The 20,603-nt window shown below is 43.6% G+C and overlaps 1 protein-coding gene and 1 pseudogene across 5 annotated transcripts in view; one reads left to right on the top strand and one right to left on the bottom strand.

Annotated features, from left to right (window-relative positions):
• Positions 1-19,938, bottom strand: part of Necap1 (NECAP endocytosis associated 1) — a 22,034-nt gene extending 2,096 nt beyond the window's left edge. For 2 of the 5 annotated variants that reach the window (XM_028761097.1, XM_028761099.1), the window contains exons 1-7: positions 19,831-19,935; positions 13,984-14,102; positions 13,761-13,865; positions 12,946-13,027; positions 12,116-12,224; positions 11,497-11,680; positions 2,997-3,099 (exon numbers count right to left, since the gene is read on the bottom strand). In XM_028761097.1, coding sequence (XP_028616930.1) covers positions 2,997-3,099; positions 11,497-11,680; positions 12,116-12,224; positions 12,946-13,027; positions 13,761-13,865; positions 13,984-14,102; positions 19,831-19,925 — 797 coding nt within the window. In that variant the 5' untranslated portion in view covers positions 19,926-19,935. Of the gene's footprint in view, positions 1-861; positions 2,474-2,996; positions 3,100-11,496; positions 11,681-12,115; positions 12,225-12,945; positions 13,028-13,760; positions 13,866-13,983; positions 14,103-19,830 lie in introns of those variants that run through there. The other 3 variants (XM_028761102.1, XM_028761100.1, XM_028761098.1) reach the window with 3 other exon arrangements.
• On the top strand, positions 4,919-6,685 carry LOC114615366 (annotated as a pseudogene).
• Positions 19,939-20,603: the final 665 nt, after the last annotated feature.

Genomic DNA, 20,603 nt, shown 5'->3' with positions numbered 1-20,603 from the left:
GTGTAATTCTCATGTGAGGTCTGATGGGGCATGGTGTGTAATTCTCACAAAGGGGTCACATTCCATACCAACATCTCACTTGGGTACAAGCAGGTATTTGAAATCATTTCAAAACCACATACCACACAGGGCCTTGGACCATTCTCAAGGCAGATTTGTTGTTTTTTTTTTAAGAATTCCTTACACTTTTTGGATGTTATCCCCCTTATTAATAATCTGCAAATTTTTTCCATTATGATTATGTTGTCTATAACATAATATAGTGTTCAACACTATAAACTTTCCATGTTTGCTTGTTTTTGTTTCGTTGGTTTGGAGGGCAGGGATGAGTTCTCATCTAGACAGGGATGGCATCAGATTCTCTAAGAAGCCAAGCGAAGGTGGTCTTCTGGTCCTCCCGCTTCCACCTGCGAGTGCTAGGATCACAAGCATGTACTATCATGCCCAATGTTACCTGATGCTGGGAACTGAACCCCAGCTCTGCACATGCTCAGAAATACCTATTAACTGAGCTACTAATGTGTCTGTACTTCTGATGCCACATCCAAAGTATTATTGATGCAATGACCATCAAAGCCTTTTTCTGTATTTCTCTAGTTTAGTGACCCTGGGTACTAAGTTTAAGTACTGCAGGGATTTGAATGATAAGTGTCTGCCATAGTTTCTTAAAAGAGTAACAAGTGCATGTGTCCTTTTGTTGCTTGCTGGCCCTTTTGTACTGGGCCAATTAAACTAAAAAGACAAATGGGGTTGGAATGTATTTAGCAGTAAAGCACTTTCCTAGTGTGCACAAAGCCCTGGGTTTAATTCCTACCACTGGGAGGGGAGATAGGACATAAACCAAAAGATGAAAACCCAACGCTGTTTTTAATACCTTTAATTACCATTATTGCACCGATACAGCATACGCTTATTTATATACATGTATCTTCCACTTCATTTTCAATTCTCAGCAATTCAAATACATAATATATTATCATCTTAGGAATACAAAGAACACAAAATGGAGGAATATTGAGAAAATAGGTTTCCCAATAGTCACTAGTGATTCTATGCTTTCTTCTTAGTGTTTTTATTGGAACTTAAATGTCCTGCCATGGCTCTACAAGAAGAGAGCTGCCTGGGAAGGGGAGGAGGCAATGGGAAAAAATGGACCCAAAGTTAGAAAAAGCTAAGAGTAATATTGAGAAGAAAGAATATATTCGAAAGGACCCTCTTCAGCCAGAGTGTGCTATCAAAACAGGTGCTTGCAGGGTGTGAATCCTCCCACTCCTCCCTCACGCTGCCCAACGGACAACGGACAGTACCCTGACCTCAACAGGACAGTCTTCACAGCACTGTAAAAGGAATGGTGGGCAGACAGTGGAGAGGAATGGGCGGTAACTTGCTTTAAGATATCCTAGCTGGGTATCAAAGCTTAGCGCAAAGCCTACGTGTCACAGGTAAAGAAAGCTGTGACTTAACCTCCTTCACATTGCATAACAACAGCAGCTTTCCATGGAAGCGCTAGATGGATTGAAATGAAATGTTTATGAAAAGGACTCAAAACCAGGCAGCAAGGCATTGTGGGTACTGAATGGGAGCTAAGTGCTTCCAGCTCTCTGCTATCTACACATCAAGTTAAAATTCTTCAGGTCAAACACAGGGTGAGTATAAATTAATGCTATGCTTCAAATGCAGCAATTACATGGAGGAGCTGCAAGAAATTAAACACTTCTGTAGACTACAATGTGGAAAGCACATCCCCTTGACCCCCTTCATCTCAGAAATATTCACTGGTCAAAGGTGCTGCACTACTCAACAGGAAAACAGTAAGGTGCCACCAACACAACCCTCTTGTCAAAGGAAAAGACATGTAAACACACAAGAAGGTGATGGGGCTCCGCCCAGCATGGACGTTCACTGAATGGGATAAGCCTGAAGGAGGTCTTACAGAAGAGACCCGGGACACCACTTTCTCCAAATCTACCCCTACGAAACCCTAACCTTGTGAGTCCGGGGCCAGCCTGCCCGTGTTTAGTCTTAAATTAGTAGAGAAGACAGTTTCAAGGCATTTGTCTCTCCTGAAATTGCTAACTAGGGAATCATAAGATGACTCTGAAATAAGTTCAAGAATTTACATGTTAGAGGTCACTCCCACTCAAAAAGCTGGCCTTCTGAACTCTGCAAAGTCAGTCAGTGTGGTAATTCCCACTACTCCCCTGCTTGGTTATGAGCAGGAAACAGCAGATTGTCCCCTGGCTATACAGCAAGTAACACAGAGGTAACAAAAAAAACCAGCCTGAATGCACAGAGAAGCTACAGGGAAAACTGACCACTGATTTGGGTTCTGGGAAATGAAGCCATCCCTCAACTCCCTCTTAGAATGGTGCCCATGAGGTCATTTTTATTCTTCAAGTGTCCTTAACTTCTTCCCAATGCCCCTCAAAACTGGACCCAGTTAGATGGCTGTGGTGCCTGGGTCGGAACAGAGCTGTAAGACATGGAAAGAGACAGAAAGCCAAGGTAGCACGTTAGTGTGAGATTCCAGTCGTCATCTCCGAGTCTAAGAAACTGCTGTCCAGAATTTCTAGACTCCCATTCCCAAGGCCTGGCGTACACGTAAGCTTCTTCCTCCAGTTTTCCTCACCCCTAGTCTTAGCGCTCCCCCACAGCTTTCCCTAGAACTCCTACTGAAACCCACTAGACAGCAGCTGCTTCCTCAGCTATACACATCCTCTACACCAGAGGTTCTCACGCTGAGGGTAGGAACCCATTTCAGGGTTGAATACCCTTTCCCAGGGATCATGTATCAGATATCCTATCCTGCATATCATATATTTACATTACAATTCATAACAGCAGCAAAATTACAGTTATAAAGGAGCAGTAAAATAGTGTTACAGTTGGCAATCAGCACAACACAGAAACTATTAAAAACTCACAGCAGCAGGAAGACTGAGAACCACTGCTCTACACACTAAGGGAGAAGCTGCTGGGTACACTGTGCCTATTACCTGGATGCAGTGCTGAAGTCTCCCCACAAGTCATTGCTTGTAGAAACTGGAGCTGGTGCTGAAGTTGAGACAGGAGCTGGAGAGTCCAAATCTAACAGGATATCTAAACAAGGTGGGGGTGGGGGAGTAGAGGAGAGTTAATCAGATGTTCACAAGAAAACCTACACCCAAAGGTCACAGCAGCCTTACTTATAATCACTCAGAACGGGAACAGTTCGAATGCTCTTATGTAGGTGACAGTTAAAAACACTGCAGTAAGCGCATGTAATCAGCAATAAAAAAGAGAAAACATGACATACAGGAGGACCTGAGACTCACACTAAGTGAAAGAGCCAGTCCCCAAAAGTTACAAACTGTATCACCTCACTTACATAACATGCCTAAAGCAGTAACTTCATATAAACACAGGGAAAGGACTGCCACAAGCCAGAGATGGGGGTAGGGGGACAGAGGAATATAGTTATAAAGGGTGATACTGAAGATTCTTATAATGAGTCTGGAGAAACGGCTCAGTGGTTAAGAGCACATGCTGTTCTTGCAGAAGACTCAAGTTCTGTTCCCAGGCCCCGTGTCTGGTGGCTCGAAACCATCTGTAACTCCAGCTCTGATACCTTTGGCACCTACGGGAACTTGCACTCACATTAGAAATAAGAAATTTAGCCAGATGGTGATGGCACACACCTTTAATCCCAGCACTCAGGAGGCAGGGGCAGGCAGATCTCTGAGTTTGAGGCCAACCTGGTCTACAGACAGAGTTCCAGGATGGCCAAAACTACACATGGAAACCTTGATTCTAAAAAACAAAACAATAATAATAATGTCTTTTAAATAAAAGACAGTGACACAGACTTGTTGTAGCCTGACCATCACAGTGGATCTGTGAACCTATGCAGGGCAAAACTACATAAAATTAAGGCCACCTACCTATGCACACATACAGACAGATGGGAAATGGTGTAACAACCAAAGAAAGTTTGGTACGGTGTTATTAGAGGTACCGAACAAAGAGGATACAAGATTTTTTTCAGTCTTTTCCTTTTCCTTTTCCTTTTCCTTTTCCTTTTCCTTTTCCTTTTCCTTTTCCTTTTCTTCAATTGAAGACCAAGTCCCCACTAGTTCAGGCCGGCCTAGAAGGTAAGTCACTTAGGGTAACACTGAGCTGCTTCTCCTGCTTCTCCCTCCAACGTACATGGACTTGGATATGTATCAGCACACTTTCTTCCTCTCCTAACTTCTTATAACTGTGTGTGAATCTCTACTTCTCAAAATATAAAGTTTAATTAAAAAATCAATCCTCAGAGCTAGAGAGATGGCTCAGTGGTTAACAGCACTGACTACTCTTCCAGAGGTCCTGAGTTCAATTCCCAACAACCACATGGTGGCTCACAACCATCTGTAATGGGATCTGATGCCCTCTTCTGCTGTGTCTGAAGAGAGCAAAAGTGTACTCACATACATAAATAAATCTTTAAAAAAAAAAGACATTAACAAAAAATTAATCCTCAGCTATGTGGTCACAAGTTTTCTCAAATCATTTCACTTATATTCCTTCTTTTAAGAAATTATAGGAGCCGGGCAGTGGTGGCGCACGCCTTTAATCCCAGCACTTGGGAGGGAGAGGCAGGTGGATTTCTGAGTTCGAGGCTAGCCTGGTCTACAAAGTGAGTTCCAGGACAGCCAGGGCTATACAGAGAAACCCTGTCTCGAAAAACAAAAATACAAAAATACAAAAAAACAAAAACAAAAAAAAAGAAATTATAGGGATGGTGGCTAAGTCCTCCAGGAAACAGTCCTGGTCACTGTGGGCCAGACATCCTGAGCAGCCCGTACAGAAGCTGATCCCTCTGTCCCCAAAGGAATGCCTTTGAGGTTCAACTTTCTTGTTAGATGGAGATGATCTTAGAATAGGGCGTTGATTCATCATGTTGGCAGCAGCTGTGGACCCAGTTAGTGCCACGCCCATGACGGGATCAAAGGAGATGAGTTTGGAGGAGCCAAAAAAGATGACCAGAGAGGACTGGAGGAAAAAGAAGGAGCTAGAAGAACAGAGAAAACTGGGCAATGCTCCTGCAGAAGTCGATGAGGAGGGAAAAGATATCAAGCCTCATATTCCTCAGTACATTTCTTCGGTCCCATGGTACGTTGATCCATCAAAGAGACCCACTTTAAAGCATCAGAGACCACAGCCAGAGAAACAGAAGCAATTCAGTTCATCTGGGGAATGGTACAAGAGAAGTGTAAAGGAGAATTGTGTAACTACCAAGTACCGCAAAGGTGCGTGTGAGAACTGCGGAGCCATGACACACAAGAGGAAAGACTGCTTTGAGAGGCCAAGGCGGGTCGGAGCTAAATTCACAGGTACTAACATCGCTCCAGATGAGCACATCCAGCCTCAGCTGATGTTTGACTATGATGGGAAGAGAGACCGGTGGAATGGCTACAATCCAGAAGAGCACGTGAAAATTGTCGAGGAATACGCCAAAGTTGATCTGGCAAAACAAACATTGAAAGCACAGAAACTGCAAGAAGAGTTATCCTCTGGAAAATTAGTGGAGCAAGCTAATTCTCCAAAACACCAGTGGGGAGAAGAGGAACCCGATTCTCAGATGGAAAAGGATCGTAACAGTGAGGATGAGGATGAAGACAGGTATGCAGATGATACTGACATGCCTGGGCAGAATTTCGACTCTAAAAGAAGCATTACTGTTCGGAATCTCAGGATTCGTGAAGATATTGCAAAATATTTGAGAAATTTAGATCCAAATTCTGCCTATTATGATCCAAAAACGGGAGCGATGAGAGAGAATCCTTACGCCGGTGCAGGAAAGAATCCCGACGAAGTGAGCTACGCTGAAGATAACTTTGTTCGATACACAGGCGACACCATCTCAATGGCTCAAACACAACTGTTTGCTTGGGAAGCCAACGACAAGGGGTCTGAAGTGCATCTCCAGGTAGATCCTACAAAACTAGAGCTGCTGTATAAGTCCTTCAAAGTCAAAAAAGAAGACTTCAAAGAGCAGCAGAAGGAGAGCATCCTGGAAAAGTACGGTGGCCAACAACACCTAGATGCTCCTCCAGCTGAGCTGCTCTTAGCCCAGACAGAAGACTATGTGGAGTACTCCAGGCATGGAACGGCCATTAAAGGCCAGGAGAGGGCTGTCGCCTGCTCCAAGTACGAGGAAGACGTGAAGATCAATAACCACACGCATATCTGGGGATCTTAATGGAAAGAAGGCCACTGGGGCTACAAATGTTGTCACTCTTTTTTTAAGTATTCCTATTGTACTGGAGAAGCTGGGAAGGAGAGTTAATTCAGAGAAATGTATTATAAATGATGCGACTGGAGAAGAGTCTGTGAAGAAACCTCAGACCCTCATGGAGCTTCATCAGGAGAAACTCAAAGAGGAGAAGAAGAAGAAAAAGAAGAAACACCGAAAGAGCAGTTCTGACAGCAATGATGAGGAGAGGAACCAGGAGAAACTGAAAAAGGCACTGAATGCAGAGGAGGCTCGCCTTCTTCACGTGAAGGAGAGCATGCAGATTGACGAGCCGAAGAGGCCCTACAACAGCATATATGAATCCCGAGAGTCCACAGAAGAGGAAATGGAGGCCTACAGGATGAAACGGCAGAGGCCAGATGACCCCATGGCCTCTTTCCTAGGGCAGTAACTAGTCAGGATCAGACACATACACAGCATGTATGTTCTTTTCAGCTTCTCTTTTCCCATAGATAGAAAATCTTTTATCTATCCTTCTTGCTGCCTGACATTAATAAATTTTTCTGAAGTCTCAAAGTCAGTCTCCTCAACAGTCAAGAAACAAAACAAGCAAAAAGAACATACAGTTGTGATTACGGTTAAAATCATCTATCCTAATTAGTGATTTGGAAGGAGAGTTTGGCTCTTGCAAAATCTGCCATGATGGCTCATCTTGTAATGCCAGCACATGAGTGTGGTAGAGGAAAGAGGATGAAAAGTTCAAGGTCGGCTGAGTGTGGTAGTGTACACCTGTAATCCTAGCACTCAGGAGACTGAGGCAGGAGCCTCACAGCATTAGCTCTGTAGAAAGTTTAGAACCAGCCTGCACTATATGAGGCTTTGTCTCAAATGAAAAAGAGTTTGGGGCTGTCCTAGGCTACATAACAAGAGCTCAAGGAAGGAAGGAAAAGAGAAAAGTCATTTGTTCATAGTGAGGTCTCCAGCTGTGTGCCGTTAATCTTCTGGTCTCTTGTATGTAGCCCCACTCTGTCGGTCCTCTCAAAGCCAAAGCTCCAGTTCTTATATTACTAGCGACAGTAGTGACATCATTAGTAATTTAACTCTGTAATTGCAGTTACAGCATTTGGTTTTACCATCTAATAAGATTTTCTTGGTTTTAAACAACAAATATTCTACCTTGATCTGCATCGCCACAGGGAAATCTGCAGGGCATGTAAATATCTGTGTCCCCCATAATCCTTATAATAAATATATTTTTCATTTGATTGTTAAAAAAAAAAGAAAAGAAAAGAAATTATAACTAAGCTAACCCCAGCACTCGGGAGGCAGAGGCAGGCGGGGCTCTAAGCAGGAAGCCAGCCTGGTCTACAGAGAGGGCTGCAGGACAGCTAAAACTACACAGAGAAACAGAAAAAAGGAAAAAGAAAGAAACAAGACAAACAAAAAAAGGATAATTGGGTCACTACCCTCAATAAAATACACAAATGGGTAAGAATTTTTTAAAAAATGTTTTAATCTTAAATAGTGTCCCTGGTGACAAGAAGCAAAATGAACAGCTAAAATGTCCACCTCCAAAGTTTTAGAAAAAGCTTGCCCTTAGTAATATAATCAACTCAAAAAACAGTATTATTACCCAATACATTAAATTAAAACCTCCCGGAGGAATGGGGGTGGGGGGGGCGCTGGCTGGAGGGGTTGTAAGTGAAAGAAGGGAATGAGCCAGAACAAAACACAGCAACATAATGAAACATAATGAAATCCATTACACACCAACTTTAAAAAGTAATCATAAAAGAAATACAACCACGGTGGTACACACATCAAATCTCTGCACATGGAAGGTAAGAGACAAGAGGATCAGGAGTTCAAAGCTATCCTCAGCTACATAATAAGTTTGAGGTCAGCCTAGGTTACAATAGGTTACAAGAGATACTGTCTCACACGGTGGCGGGAGGAAAGTTGGAGATGGCTCCTTTTCCAGAGGACCCAGGTTCAGTTCCCAGTGCCCACTGAGGGCTCACAATCATCTACATTTCCAGGGCCCTCTTTCCAGTCTAACGCCCTCTTCTGGCCAAGGGCACTGCAAACACATGCAGCACAGCCAGGCATGCAAGCAAAATGCCCATACACATAAAATCTGCTAAGAACAATTTTATAAACTGTTCACTTTAAGCCATGAGTACTGACACATCTTTAATCCCAGCTCTCAAGAGGCAGAGGCAGGCAGACTGCTGTAAGTTCAAGGCCAGCCCAGTCTACCTAGTGAATTCCAGGATAGCCAGAGCTCCACAGTAAGACACTATCTCAAAACAACAACACAGAGTGTTCACAGAGTATACTTCAGCAGCACACTAGCCTGCAACAATACAGAGACAATTAGCATGGTCACTGCACAGGGTGAAGCACAACTGTGCCAAGTCTCACACTCATAAATAAGAGTAAGAAGTTACCACCTACCAAATCCTCACACCTGGCTTTCTAGTAGTAAATGTGTATGTATTTGTGTATATGAATACACACACACACAGTTTCATCTCTTACTGAGTTCTCTAGACTAGCCTGGGTTACACAGTAATAGCTCCTCAAAAAGAAAAAGAAAAAAAAAAGGAATTCCTATGAGTCTTGGTGGTCTCTTTTTTTCAAATAGGAAATATAACTACACCTGCTGTTTTTCACTAACCAATAAGGAAAAACAAAAGTAGAGGAAGGCTACTGATTTGTTTGAGTTGATTTTATATCCAGCCACTTTGCTGAAGTTGTTTATCAGGTTTAAGAGTTCTCTGGTGGAAGTTTTAGGGTCACTTAAGTATGAATACCTAGGCACAGGGGAAAAGTTCCTGAACAGAACACCAATGGCTTATGCTCAAAGATCAAGAATTGACAAATGGGACCTCATAAAATTGCAAAGCTTCTGTAAGGCAAAGGACACTGTCAATAGGTCAAAACAGCAACCAACAGATTGGGAAAAGATCTTTACCAATCCTACATCTGATACAGGGCTAATATCCAATATATACAAAGAACTCAAGAAATTAGACTCCAGACAACCAAATAACCGTATTTAAAAATGGGGTATAGAGCTAAACAAAGAATTCTCAACTGAGGAAACTCGAATGGCCGAGAAGCACCTTAAGAAATGTTCAACATCCTTAGTCATCGGGGAAATGCAAATCAAAATAACCCTGAGATTCCACCTCACACCAGTCAGAATGGCTAAGATCAAAAACTCAGGTGACAGCAGATGCTGGCGAGGATGTAGAGAAAGAGGAACACTCCTCCATTGTTGGTGGGATTGCAAGATGGTACAACCGCTCTGGAAAACAGTCTGGCGGTTCCTAAGAAAATTGGACAAAGCATTACCTGAGGACCCAGCTATACCACTCTTGGGCATATACTCAGAAGATGCTCCAACATATAACAAGGACATATGCTCCACTATGTTCATAGCAGCCTTATTTATAATAGCCAGAAGCTGGAAAGAACCCAGATGTCCTTCAGCAGAGGAATGGATACAAAAAATGTGGTACATTTACACAATGGAGTATTATTCAGCTATTAAAAACAATGAATTTGAGAAATTCTTAGGTAAATGGATGGAACTAGAAAATAACCTGAGTGAGGTAATCCAATCACAAAAGAACACACATGGTATTCTCACACTGATTATTGGATATCAGCCCAGATGCTTGAAATACCCAAGATTCAACTCACAGACCACATGAAGCTCAAGAAGAAGAAGGAAGACCAAGTATGGGTGCTTCAGTCCTTCTTAGAAGGAGTAACAAAATACTCAAGGGAGCAAATATGGAGACAAAGTGTGGGACAGAAACTGAAGGAGGGGCCACCTGGAGACCATTCCACCTGAGTATCCATCCCATGTGCCGTCACCAAAGGTAGAGGCTGATGTGGATGTCAGGTAGTGCATGCTGACAAGAGCCTGATATGGCTGTCTCCTCAGAGGTCTTCAAGAGTCTGATATATACAGAGGTGGATGCTCACAGCTAACCATTTAACTGATCAAGGGGTTCCCAATGGAGGAATGAGAGAGAAGACTGAAGGAGTTGAAAGGGTTTGTGTCCCCATGAAGAGAGCAACAATACCAACCAACCAGGGCTCCCAGGGTCTAAACCACCAGCCCGGGAGCATATAGGGAGGGACCCATGGCTCCAGCTGTATATGTAGGGGAGGATGGGCCTGTTGGGCATAGGTGGGAGAGGAGATTCTTGGTCCCATGAAGGCTGGACACTGAGTGTGGGGGAATTTGAGGGTGAGGAGGTGAGAGTGGGGGAATAGGTGGGGGCACATCCTCATAGAAGCAGAAGGAGGGGGGATGGGATGGGATGGGGGTTCCTGGGCGGGGGAGAATGGGGTAAGGGGATAACATCTGAAATGTAAGTATAATAGCCAATAAAAAATAAATAAAAAAAAAATAATGTTTACCAAGTGCATTCAGACATAAGTACTAGAGCCATAGCTAAAATCATTTTACACCTCTGACTTACAAGCCTGCTAGCATCTAACCAACAATGACTCAAAGAGACCTTTTTGTTGTTGTTGTTGGTTTTTCAAGACAGGGTTTCTCTGTGTAGTCCTGGCTGTCCTGGAACTCACTCTGTAGACCAGGCTGGCCTCGAATTCAGAAATCCACCTGCCACTGCCTCCCAAGTGCTGGGATTAAAGGCGTGCGCCACCACTGCCCATCAAAGAATCCTTTCTTTAAATTAATTAACTAATGTGTCTTTTTGTTGTTGTTATTGGTTTGGTTTGGTTTTTTATTTTTTGAGATAGGTTTCTCTGTGTAGCCCTGACCATCCTGGAACTCACTCTGTAGACCATGCTAGCCTGGAACTCAGAGATTCCCCTCCAGAGTGATGGGATTAAAGGAGTGTGTGGCCATCACCTTTTATTATTTTAATTATGTGCATGTATGTGTATACATGAGTATGCACACATGAGTGCCTGTGCCCTCAGATGTCATGGAAAACTGCCTGGCACATGTGTGTGCTAGAACCACACTCAGGTCCTCTGGAGGAGCCGCACTCAGGTCCTCTGGAGGAGCCACACTCACATTTAGCCATCCCTCTAGCTCAGAAACAGTCTTCTAAATAAGCAGATGGTTTCTGTCAGAGCACCTACTAGATAGCACTTCACCAGGAAAACTCTGATCCCTCCCCAACATCACTTTTTCAGTACCAAAAGCACTTCCAAGCAAAACCTCCTCGGTAAGTGGATTATCCATTTAAAACGTAAGTTATTTTCAAGCTAAGTATGAGACTCACCTGAGTCATTACCTCCATGGTTAGATTTTGGAATAGGTGGTGGGGTGACATGGTTGCTGATGGCAACTGAGGAGGATGGTGGGGGAATAGTGACTTTGCCTCCAGGTGGAGGTGGGAGTAAGCTCAGGCCCCCAGTCCCTGAGGCCCGAGGCTTAGAAGCACCTCCTTTCTTGGCTGTAATGTTCTACAAGAGAGAGAGGGATGTCACAGACCTAGAGACTAACAGGAAAATAATAATAAACCTCATACACAGTCAGCATACACCCTTAACCCCAGTACTCTAAGGGAAGAAGTGGGTGGATATGTGAATTCAAGGCTAGCCTGATCTACATAGCAAGTTCCAGGCCAGCCAGGGTTATACAATGATACCTTGTCTCAAAAAAGAAAGTAGCAGCTGGAGAAATGGCTGAGCATTTATAAAGAGCTCTGGCTGCTATTCCAGAGGACACAGGTTTGAATCCCACCACCCCTCATAGCAGCTAACAGCCATCTGTAACTCCAGTCCAGAGGAGTCAACAGCCTCTAATAGCCTCCATAGAACACTGAGATACACAAACAAATATGCAGGCAGAAACACTCATACACATATAATAAAATAAAGAAAAGGAACCACACTTACCCCAATACTCAACTTGATGGTCTGTCCTTCCTTGAAGCCTAAATCCAACTTGGGACGATTATCCATTTCCTGAGATTCTTTAGAAATCTCGGTTTCCTGCTTTACCCACCTTTGGGGAAATAAGAATTTAATCTCAGTTTACAATTACCTGAAGCAAAGTCTGACCCAAATCTGATTATCTCTCACTCAGATGAACTGCAATTCCAGAAAGCAGAGTGGGGACCCATAAAACATGAGAGAAAAAAACAAAACAAAACAAAACAAAAAAATCCAAAGGTTCAGACTGAGAAGCAATACTGAGTATATGGTAGACCCATCCCTCTCAAGAGTTCTCAGCCCTGTGCCTGACAACTGCCCAAAAGGAGTTGTGTTAGTTACTATGTCCTTGCAGGTTCCATCTCTGGGCTTTAGACTTCAGAGTCCTGAAGCAATAAAGACCCACACTGTTCTAGAGACAGGAGGTGATGTGGCACTGGGTGCTGGTCACTACAGCTGTGCCAAGCTCACATGCAGGCACAGAACACATCAGCTGCATAAGTGACAGGAAAGGTGCACCACTGCCTGTGTACAATCGCTGCTGCTGTGGGCCACCCTCCCCCATCTTTTTAAAAGCAAGGGCAAATTCCCCATGGGTGTAATCACGCATCAACACAAACCACTACACAAGGATCTAAAATATATTACAGACTTCATGGAAAGATGAGACCAGGTACAAAGATAAGAAAGACATACCGAGCAGACTACTAAGTCAACCATTTCTCAAAAGAAACACCCGCCCAGGCAGCACCCCATAATTATGTACATAAAAACCAAGAGCAAGCTTCACTCACTTGAAATGATCTTGCAGGGAAACGTTAAAGTCGAAGGCATCTCCCCGATCCGTGAAGCCAATGCCAATAAACGCGCTGCGCCCTGTGAAAAGGAGGGATCTCAGAAAGCATGTTCCCTGTGACGACGTCCGCCTATCAGAGCTAAGTGTCATACAAGATGTCTAAGATCTGTTTAGAATGTTCTCACAGGCCAGCAGTCAGCAGATAGCATGCCACTGAAAGGCCAACTCTCCCCACAGCCTGAGTCTGACAATGAAGTTCCACTGAAACAAAGCCACATCGAACGTAGCGCCTGTGGCCACTTCACCCTGCAACCAGCACACTAAGCTGCAGTCACAACCTGACCCATGCTGAAATACTTATTGTCCTTAGTGAGCAACCTATTAAAAACTACAAAGAGATAGGACATGGTGGTACCCAGCCCTAAGCCAAGCAGAAGCAACATTCTGAGTTCAAGGCCAGCCTGGCATATACTGCAAGCAGACAGGACTACATAGTATGATTCTGTCTTAAAAAAATAAAATGAAGAAATGGCTGAGAAATGGTGCCCTAGAAATTATGATTCAAGACAATTCCATCAGAACCCACCATAGCTATAACATGCTCTCTTTGTTAAATGAGTATTTTACTTAACAAAATTGAGCATAAGTTTACATCTATAAAATATTAATTCTTTCCCTTCAATAGCATCATAGTAACATTGAAAACGGAAAGAAAAAGTTATGAAAGGAAGAGAAACATAATGAGGACACAATTTTATTAGAGTACAACCTATTTTCCTAACCTTATCCCACCGAAAAGCCCGGATTTCTTACCGGTACCATCCTGGATCCTAATCACAAAGTAGCGGCTAGAGTCTGTCACAGTCTCCACAGCAATGCCAGGATACTGCTCTACTGGCGCCTGAGCAAAGAGCTCCCCTAACAGTAAGAAAAAGACATCTTTGAGCAGCAGCAGAAAAGCTAACTCCAGCTGACTCCGGCATCCCCCGCACCAGTCCTTAACTTACAAAAGCACACTACCCAGCATCCACCACACCTGAGGATCGGCACTTGCCTGAGACTTTATCTTCCAGTTTGATGTAGGCAATCTTCCCTTTTGAAGTGATCCGGAGGCGACCAGTCCAATCAGGTTGGTCTAGCTTCCAGTCAGATGCCCTACGAAAGGAAAACAGCAAGCCTGAGGCCTCAGGTACATTCTATGAGCTGTTTTTTGGTTTGGTTTGGTTTGGTTTGGTTTTGACTTTTCAAGGCAGGATTTTTCTGTGTAACCTTGGCTGTCCTGAAACTCACTCTGTAAACGAGGCTGGCCTCGAACTCAGAGGTCCACTTGCCTCTGCCTCCCGATGCTGGGATTTCACAGGTCATATTTTCCCATGCTAGAGGGCCTATTAAATAGTCAAGAGAAATAACTCAAGCTCTCTTTAAACTGAAGCCTCATGTTCTCATGTTTCATGCTGTCTAGTACAGGTGACAAGCAATGTTTCCTTTGTACTACTTTCAAGGTTAGTAAGCACCAACAGAGATATGCAAAGCAGATAAGAATAAAAACCACCAGCCAGCCAGGTGATGGTGGTGCACACCATTGATCTCAGCACTCAGGAGGTGGATCTCTGAGTTTGAGGCCAGCCTGGTCAACAGAGCAAGTTCCAGGGCAGCCAGGGCTACACAGAGAAAACCCTGACTCAAGATAGGCAGGAAGGAAGACCCAAAACTAAATTTCTTGAGAATTGTGATGTAGTTATGTGTTACAGACTTATCTTGCATACAATCCCTAATATCAGAGAAAAAAAATAATAAAAATTAAGCTGAGTTTCATGATGCATGCCTTTAATCCAGCACTAAAAGAGCAGACGCAGGCAGACCTCTATGATTCAGTCACCCTACTGTACATAGCAAGCCCACCACAAAAACAACAATTCTAAAAAACGTAGTTTCTCCTATGGTGGTACTCTCCTACCTAGAGGACTTTACTTAATGAGCACAGTGCATCTGCTGCTCCGGAAATCACTAACCACGTACTATCGGTCACTGACTTCAGCCAGCATTTACACAGGACTGACAAAGTGGCAGACACTATTCTAGATGCTTGGGCTATAACAGCAAACAAAACATTCTTCCCCTCAGAAAGTGTACAATTCAACAGAAGGAAACATACATAATTATTAGTTTAAGGTCAGAAGGAAATACAGAGGCAGATAAGAAACCAAGGAGGACAGAGGGGGACAGGTTACGGGACTCAGAAGTGACCAGGAAGCTGAGAAGGAAGCTGAGTGGTCAGGCTTGTTTAGCAAGCACCAAGCCCTAGGTTCCATGCCAAAAAAAAAAAAAAAAAGGATCAAGGTAGGCCTCACCGAAAATGTGAATGTCAGGCAAAAATGTAGAGCAAACAGTGGCACAAAGGTTGTGAGGACAACCCCCTGCTTTCAGACTGGATGTGAGGACTGGATCTCCATGGGAGACATCCAGGCCTGACACTGTAACACTGCTCAAAAGCCCAGGAGGAAGCTGTAAAATACAAAAATAAAAATAAAAAAAAAAATTTAAAAAGTGGAAAAGGAAGGTAGAGCAGAGAGCAAAGTGCTTCCTTTGGATACCTGAGAGCAAAGTGCCACAAGCACAGTGCAAAGTGCCCCAAGCACAGTGCAAGGAGCTCAGGTGAAAGCATGCTTGCTGGTCAGGTTTGAGGACAAGGAAGCCATTGTTCTGCAAGAAGCCAACTGGGAGAAGCAAAAGAAAGCCAGACCACATAGGACCTCACAAGCCATTCAAAGCATGGCTGCTCTTAGGCTAAGTGAAAATTGGCGAGGCCAGGTTTTAGATGGCTCTGTGACTCAGTCCTCCTGTATTTTGCAGCATTACTTTGCTGTGTGACAGAGGAGATGGAGGGCTGTGACAGCAGAAGCAGGGCACTTGGGTAAGAACCAAGTCAATGAGTCACAAGGGGGCTCAGGACACAGGAGCAGAAAGACCAGCTAGACTCTGGATTCTAAAATAAAGGCAGCAGGATATTCTATTGAGGTGTGGGCCAGGAGCAAAAGAGATGTCAAGAAGAACTCCAAGCTTTTTAAGGCCTGAGCAACAAGCTATCAACAACTAAAACAAGGAAAGCTTGTGTGGCCACTCTCTGGGAGGATGAAGGATGAACTCTTAAATATGCTGAATTCAGGTGTCTAATAGGTCTTCAAGAAAAGATGAGGAGTGGACAGCTGAGTCTGTAAAAACACAGCTCAGGAAAAACATCTAAAATATAAACACCACTGTTACAAACCATCCCAAACCCAGCCACTGTTATCTGCATTTGTATGAACTTGAGTAAAACCTAAGGTATTATTTATGACCAAGACTACAAAACGCTGGCTTTAGATGTGTTTTTATGGGTGTAGGAAAGGAGGAACTACATTAACAGTTCACCTCTTATGAACCTGAAGACTTCAAAGTGTGCTGTGCATGCCTAAAATCCTTTACAAGTTAAAAGCAGGATTAGACGGAGTGTGAGGCTTGCCTGAGCTACAACATTAAGGCCCTGTCTCAAAACAAAAAACAAAAAATCCACCATAACTTACAGGGAAGAAAAGTAAAATGAGAAAGTTTAACAAGATAGTAAGGTAAAAGAAAATCAAAGAAAAAACTAACAAAAACCATAGGATTTTGTCTTTGCAGTGTTTGGAATGAACCCAGGTCCTTGAGTGTACTAGTTGAGTCCCTGACCACTTACCCCACAGCCCCAGCAGAGCTTCTGAACAGGACTGTAAGAGAAATGCTTTCATCTCTTCTCTTGATGTTCTGCCTTCAAAGACTCTTAAGTACCTGAATCTGATCCAGACTAGAACATTCTACAAGTCCTCATGAATTAACATTGTTTTAAAAAAAAAAAAAAATTTGCTTGCTTGCTTATTCATTTGGGGGTGGGAGTACAAGTACGCCATGATATATATGTGGAATCAGATGACAACTTACGGGCAGGTTATCTCATCATTTTTATTCTGTGTGTATTTAATGTCCTTAAATATTAAACAAATTTTCAATAAATAAATGGATGCATGCCAGCAATTTCCTTCATCCTTCCTTGATCCTTAATTCCTCTACCTCTCTAAAACCAAGTCTAAGGAATTCTTGGATTTGCTAGTCTCCAAACAACACTATAACCTAACCTCACTGGCCAGGTGTGCAGTGAAAGCATTAAGTGCCAACAACTGGGAAGCAGACCTCCGTGAATTCGGAGCCACAGGGCTATACTGTGAGACCTTGTGTAAAACATACATAAAACCGAGCTCACATTTTGTCATTTACCTAAACAATAAAAATTTATTTATAAAGGAATGAGGGAGAGAAAAAAGGTGACATTCTTCAACCAACTACTATGCCAAGAGTTACTCTATTCTTTGGACAGCCAGGTATGTGTATCTTGAGTGCTAAGAATCAATATGTTTATTTTCAAAGATGAGAAGATTAAAGTTCAAGAAGTGACTTTCCCATGAAGTAATTGGTAAGCTTATTTGTTTTTATGTTATTGGGGGAGGGGAGAGCAAAGGTTTTCTCTTTATGTGAGCAAGTGTACAGGTGACTGTCAAGGCTACACAGTATCAGATCCCCTGAACTGGAGTTACAGTAGGTCTGAGCCTCCCACTGTATGTGCTGGGAACTGAACCTAGGTTCTCTGCAAAAAGCAGCCATCTCTCCAGTCCAGTTCTTGTTTCAGAGTTTAAGATAGAGCCTCCCGTAGCCAGGGATGGCCGTACACTCCAGATCCGCACGTACCTCCATCTCTCAAGTGCTGAGATCAGATGTATGTGTCAAACTTCATTTTTCACTTTCAGTCACTATACTGTAAGAGTTATGACAGGATGCCCCTTGGATAATAGTATCAAAATAAGCATAGAAAACAGAAAAAATAAGAAATTGTTTTGATGGGACACTGTAGTGACCTGATAAGAGGACAAAGGCTATGAAATAAAAGAGATTGTAGATGGAGGAAGGGAGGCTTGATATCAAAGGTATCGTTTTGAAAGTTTTAACCCCTAAAGAGACCCCTTTACTTAGCAGTTCAGCTGTTGTTAGTTTATGTGATTGGGTTGGCTGGATAATCCAATTTCTTCTTTTTTAGCATATTATTCATGTATGTATATGTGTGTAAGCCATGCCCCAACATGCCATAACACACATGTGGCAGTCAGAAGACAATCTGTGAAGTTACTGCTCTCTTCCCTTTACATAGATCAAACACTACTTTTTTTGCCCTCACAGTAAGCACTTTACCTGCTGAGATGGGCCCCAATTTCTTTTCCCAGTGAGCATTTGATGAGTGCCTACTATGTGCAAGATACTATGCTGGTGCTTCAGGCTGTTCATTCTACCCTGGAGATCAGAAGACTAAACACTGAAGCAGAGATAGAGATGAATATAAAGTACTGTGGAAGTCCACAGAGAGCTGGCCTAAACCAAAAACGGGTCAGGTAGTGTGATGTGTAACGTAAATCCTAACATGGTACCTCGGACTGCCATCAAGATGCTTGCTGAGTTTCAGTCACAGTCAATGTGAGGTCTGAGTGACAGCTCCTTGAAGGCAGAACTACCTCTACCAAAAGATACATAACTCATAGGGCCCACTCCACAGGTCTGTACAAAACGACTGATTAATGAATGACCCTCTGGTTAAGAAGCAAAATGGAGATGTGGAGAAGGTAACTTTCCAACAAGAGAAAAACCATGAAGGTATGTTCGTCAGAAAGGGGATAAGACTAGTATTTTTATAATGTTTTAGTTACGGTACATTCTTTTATTTAACTCTCAAAAAAAAAAAAACCTGTGAAGGGGCTGGGGAAATGGCTCTGTAGTTTAGAACACTTGTTGCTCTTGCAGAAGACCAGGGTTCAGTTGCCAGCACCCAGATGATGGTTCACCAACATCAGTGACTCCAGTTCCAGGAGATCTGATGTCTAACATTACTCTGACCTCTGAGAGCACAAGGCACACACACTCATACATACAGGCAAAATACCCATACACATACACACATATAAAATAAATGCATCTTTTTGAAAAACAAAAAAAACAAAACCCTGTGAGGTACATAAGAAGTGCACAGTATTCTTACGTTGCTTCTCTTATTTCACAAATGAGAAACCTTAAGGCCTTTGAACTCCATAACATCCTACAACATCCTCAAAGCCTCAGTCACTGGATTACGGGGTTGTCAGGCCTTTCAAGAGAAAAAAATGCTGCACTGGCTATGGAAAGGCTACACGAGAGGTGACCAGGTTGGAAGGAAGGCAGAAAGCCCTACATAATCAAGACTACAATGTGGAGGAGGGGAACGGGGATTACACGCACACACACACAATGAAAAAACGCAATAGCTCATCACTGGGAAACGGGATCTTAACGTGTGCCAACTGTCCAGCCCCCCAAAAAACAAAACCCTAAACGGTGGATGATGACACTTGGCGAGAATGACAACAGTGTCAATTAAACCAGATCATCCAAACAGTGGACAGCAAAACTACGATTACCGACAAGTGTCAGGAGGTATCAGAAGAGTGGGGGAGGAGGAGCGTGCTGTGTGCGTGTGCATATGCGCGCCCGTGGAGGATTACAAGCCAAAGGTCGCAGAGAGAGTAACAGAAGGAGCAGGCATGAATGGATGGCGGATGACGAGGAGCAGATGTCCCAAGGGGGATGGGGAGGATTAGGTGGAAAGATGCATGAAGGCAGTAAGAAAATAAAACAAAATAAGAGTTCTAGCAAAACAGAAAAGTAGGCAGAGACGCTGGCAGCCTGGGTGGTAAGCTAAGCAAGGGACCGCTCCGCGGCAACGGCGCGGGCCGGAGGGAGCGTGCTGCCCAAGGACACACCTGCGGCGCCGGCCGCAAATGCCGCTCCGTACCTGTAACCGCGGTTGGAGGCCCGCGGCGGAATCCGGTAGACGCTGACGTCGGGCTTCACACACAGCACAGACTCGTATTCCAGCTCGGTCGCCATCTTGGCTCCGCTAGCGCCGCGGGGGCGGGGCTCGGGTGGGGGCGGGCCGAGACGCCGACGGTTTCCGCTGCGTCACTTCCGCTCGGGTACGACTTTGAGGTCAACCTCTAGGCGGCGCAAAATCTGTTAAAACCTGGAAACACCGACGCTCTTGGCTCGCCATCTTGAGTAACGGCAAGGACAGGCTCAGTGGTAGAGCTCTTGCCTTCCAAGGCCTTGGGTTGGGCTCTATCCCCAGCGAAAAATTGAAAATAAAAATTCAGTTCTCTTTTACCTACCTTCAAACAGTAACCAAAAGAAAAAAAAGAAGTCACTGACTATACAGAAAACAGAACAGAGGTTGAACAAGATGAATCTCTGTTTTCTCATTCTGTTTTCATACTATAAATAAGTGTCCCATGTGTAATCTATTAAGTGCTACCATGATATTTTTGCAATTTTTGTAGGTTTATTTGTTGACGCCTCCATATTAGAATGATCTGATTACAGTGATAAATGCTATATCTAGCATCCCTCAGCATGGGAAGCCCTGTATAGCACACACCACGATGAGTACTAAACATCTCTATCCACAAATACGTTCTTTGTGCACTCACAACTGTAAGCTTAAAGCACTGTGACTTAGAAACGTTTTAGCTGGCACAGACTGCAAGTGGCAAAACCGAGTCTGGTCTTATT

The sequence above is a fragment of the Grammomys surdaster genome, unplaced genomic scaffold (genome assembly GCF_004785775.1).
Source record: "Grammomys surdaster isolate TR1022 unplaced genomic scaffold, NIH_TR_1.0 126660, whole genome shotgun sequence".
Classification (NCBI taxonomy): domain Eukaryota; kingdom Metazoa; phylum Chordata; class Mammalia; order Rodentia; family Muridae; genus Grammomys; species Grammomys surdaster.
This window is presented reverse-complemented; position numbering and strand designations above follow the sequence as displayed.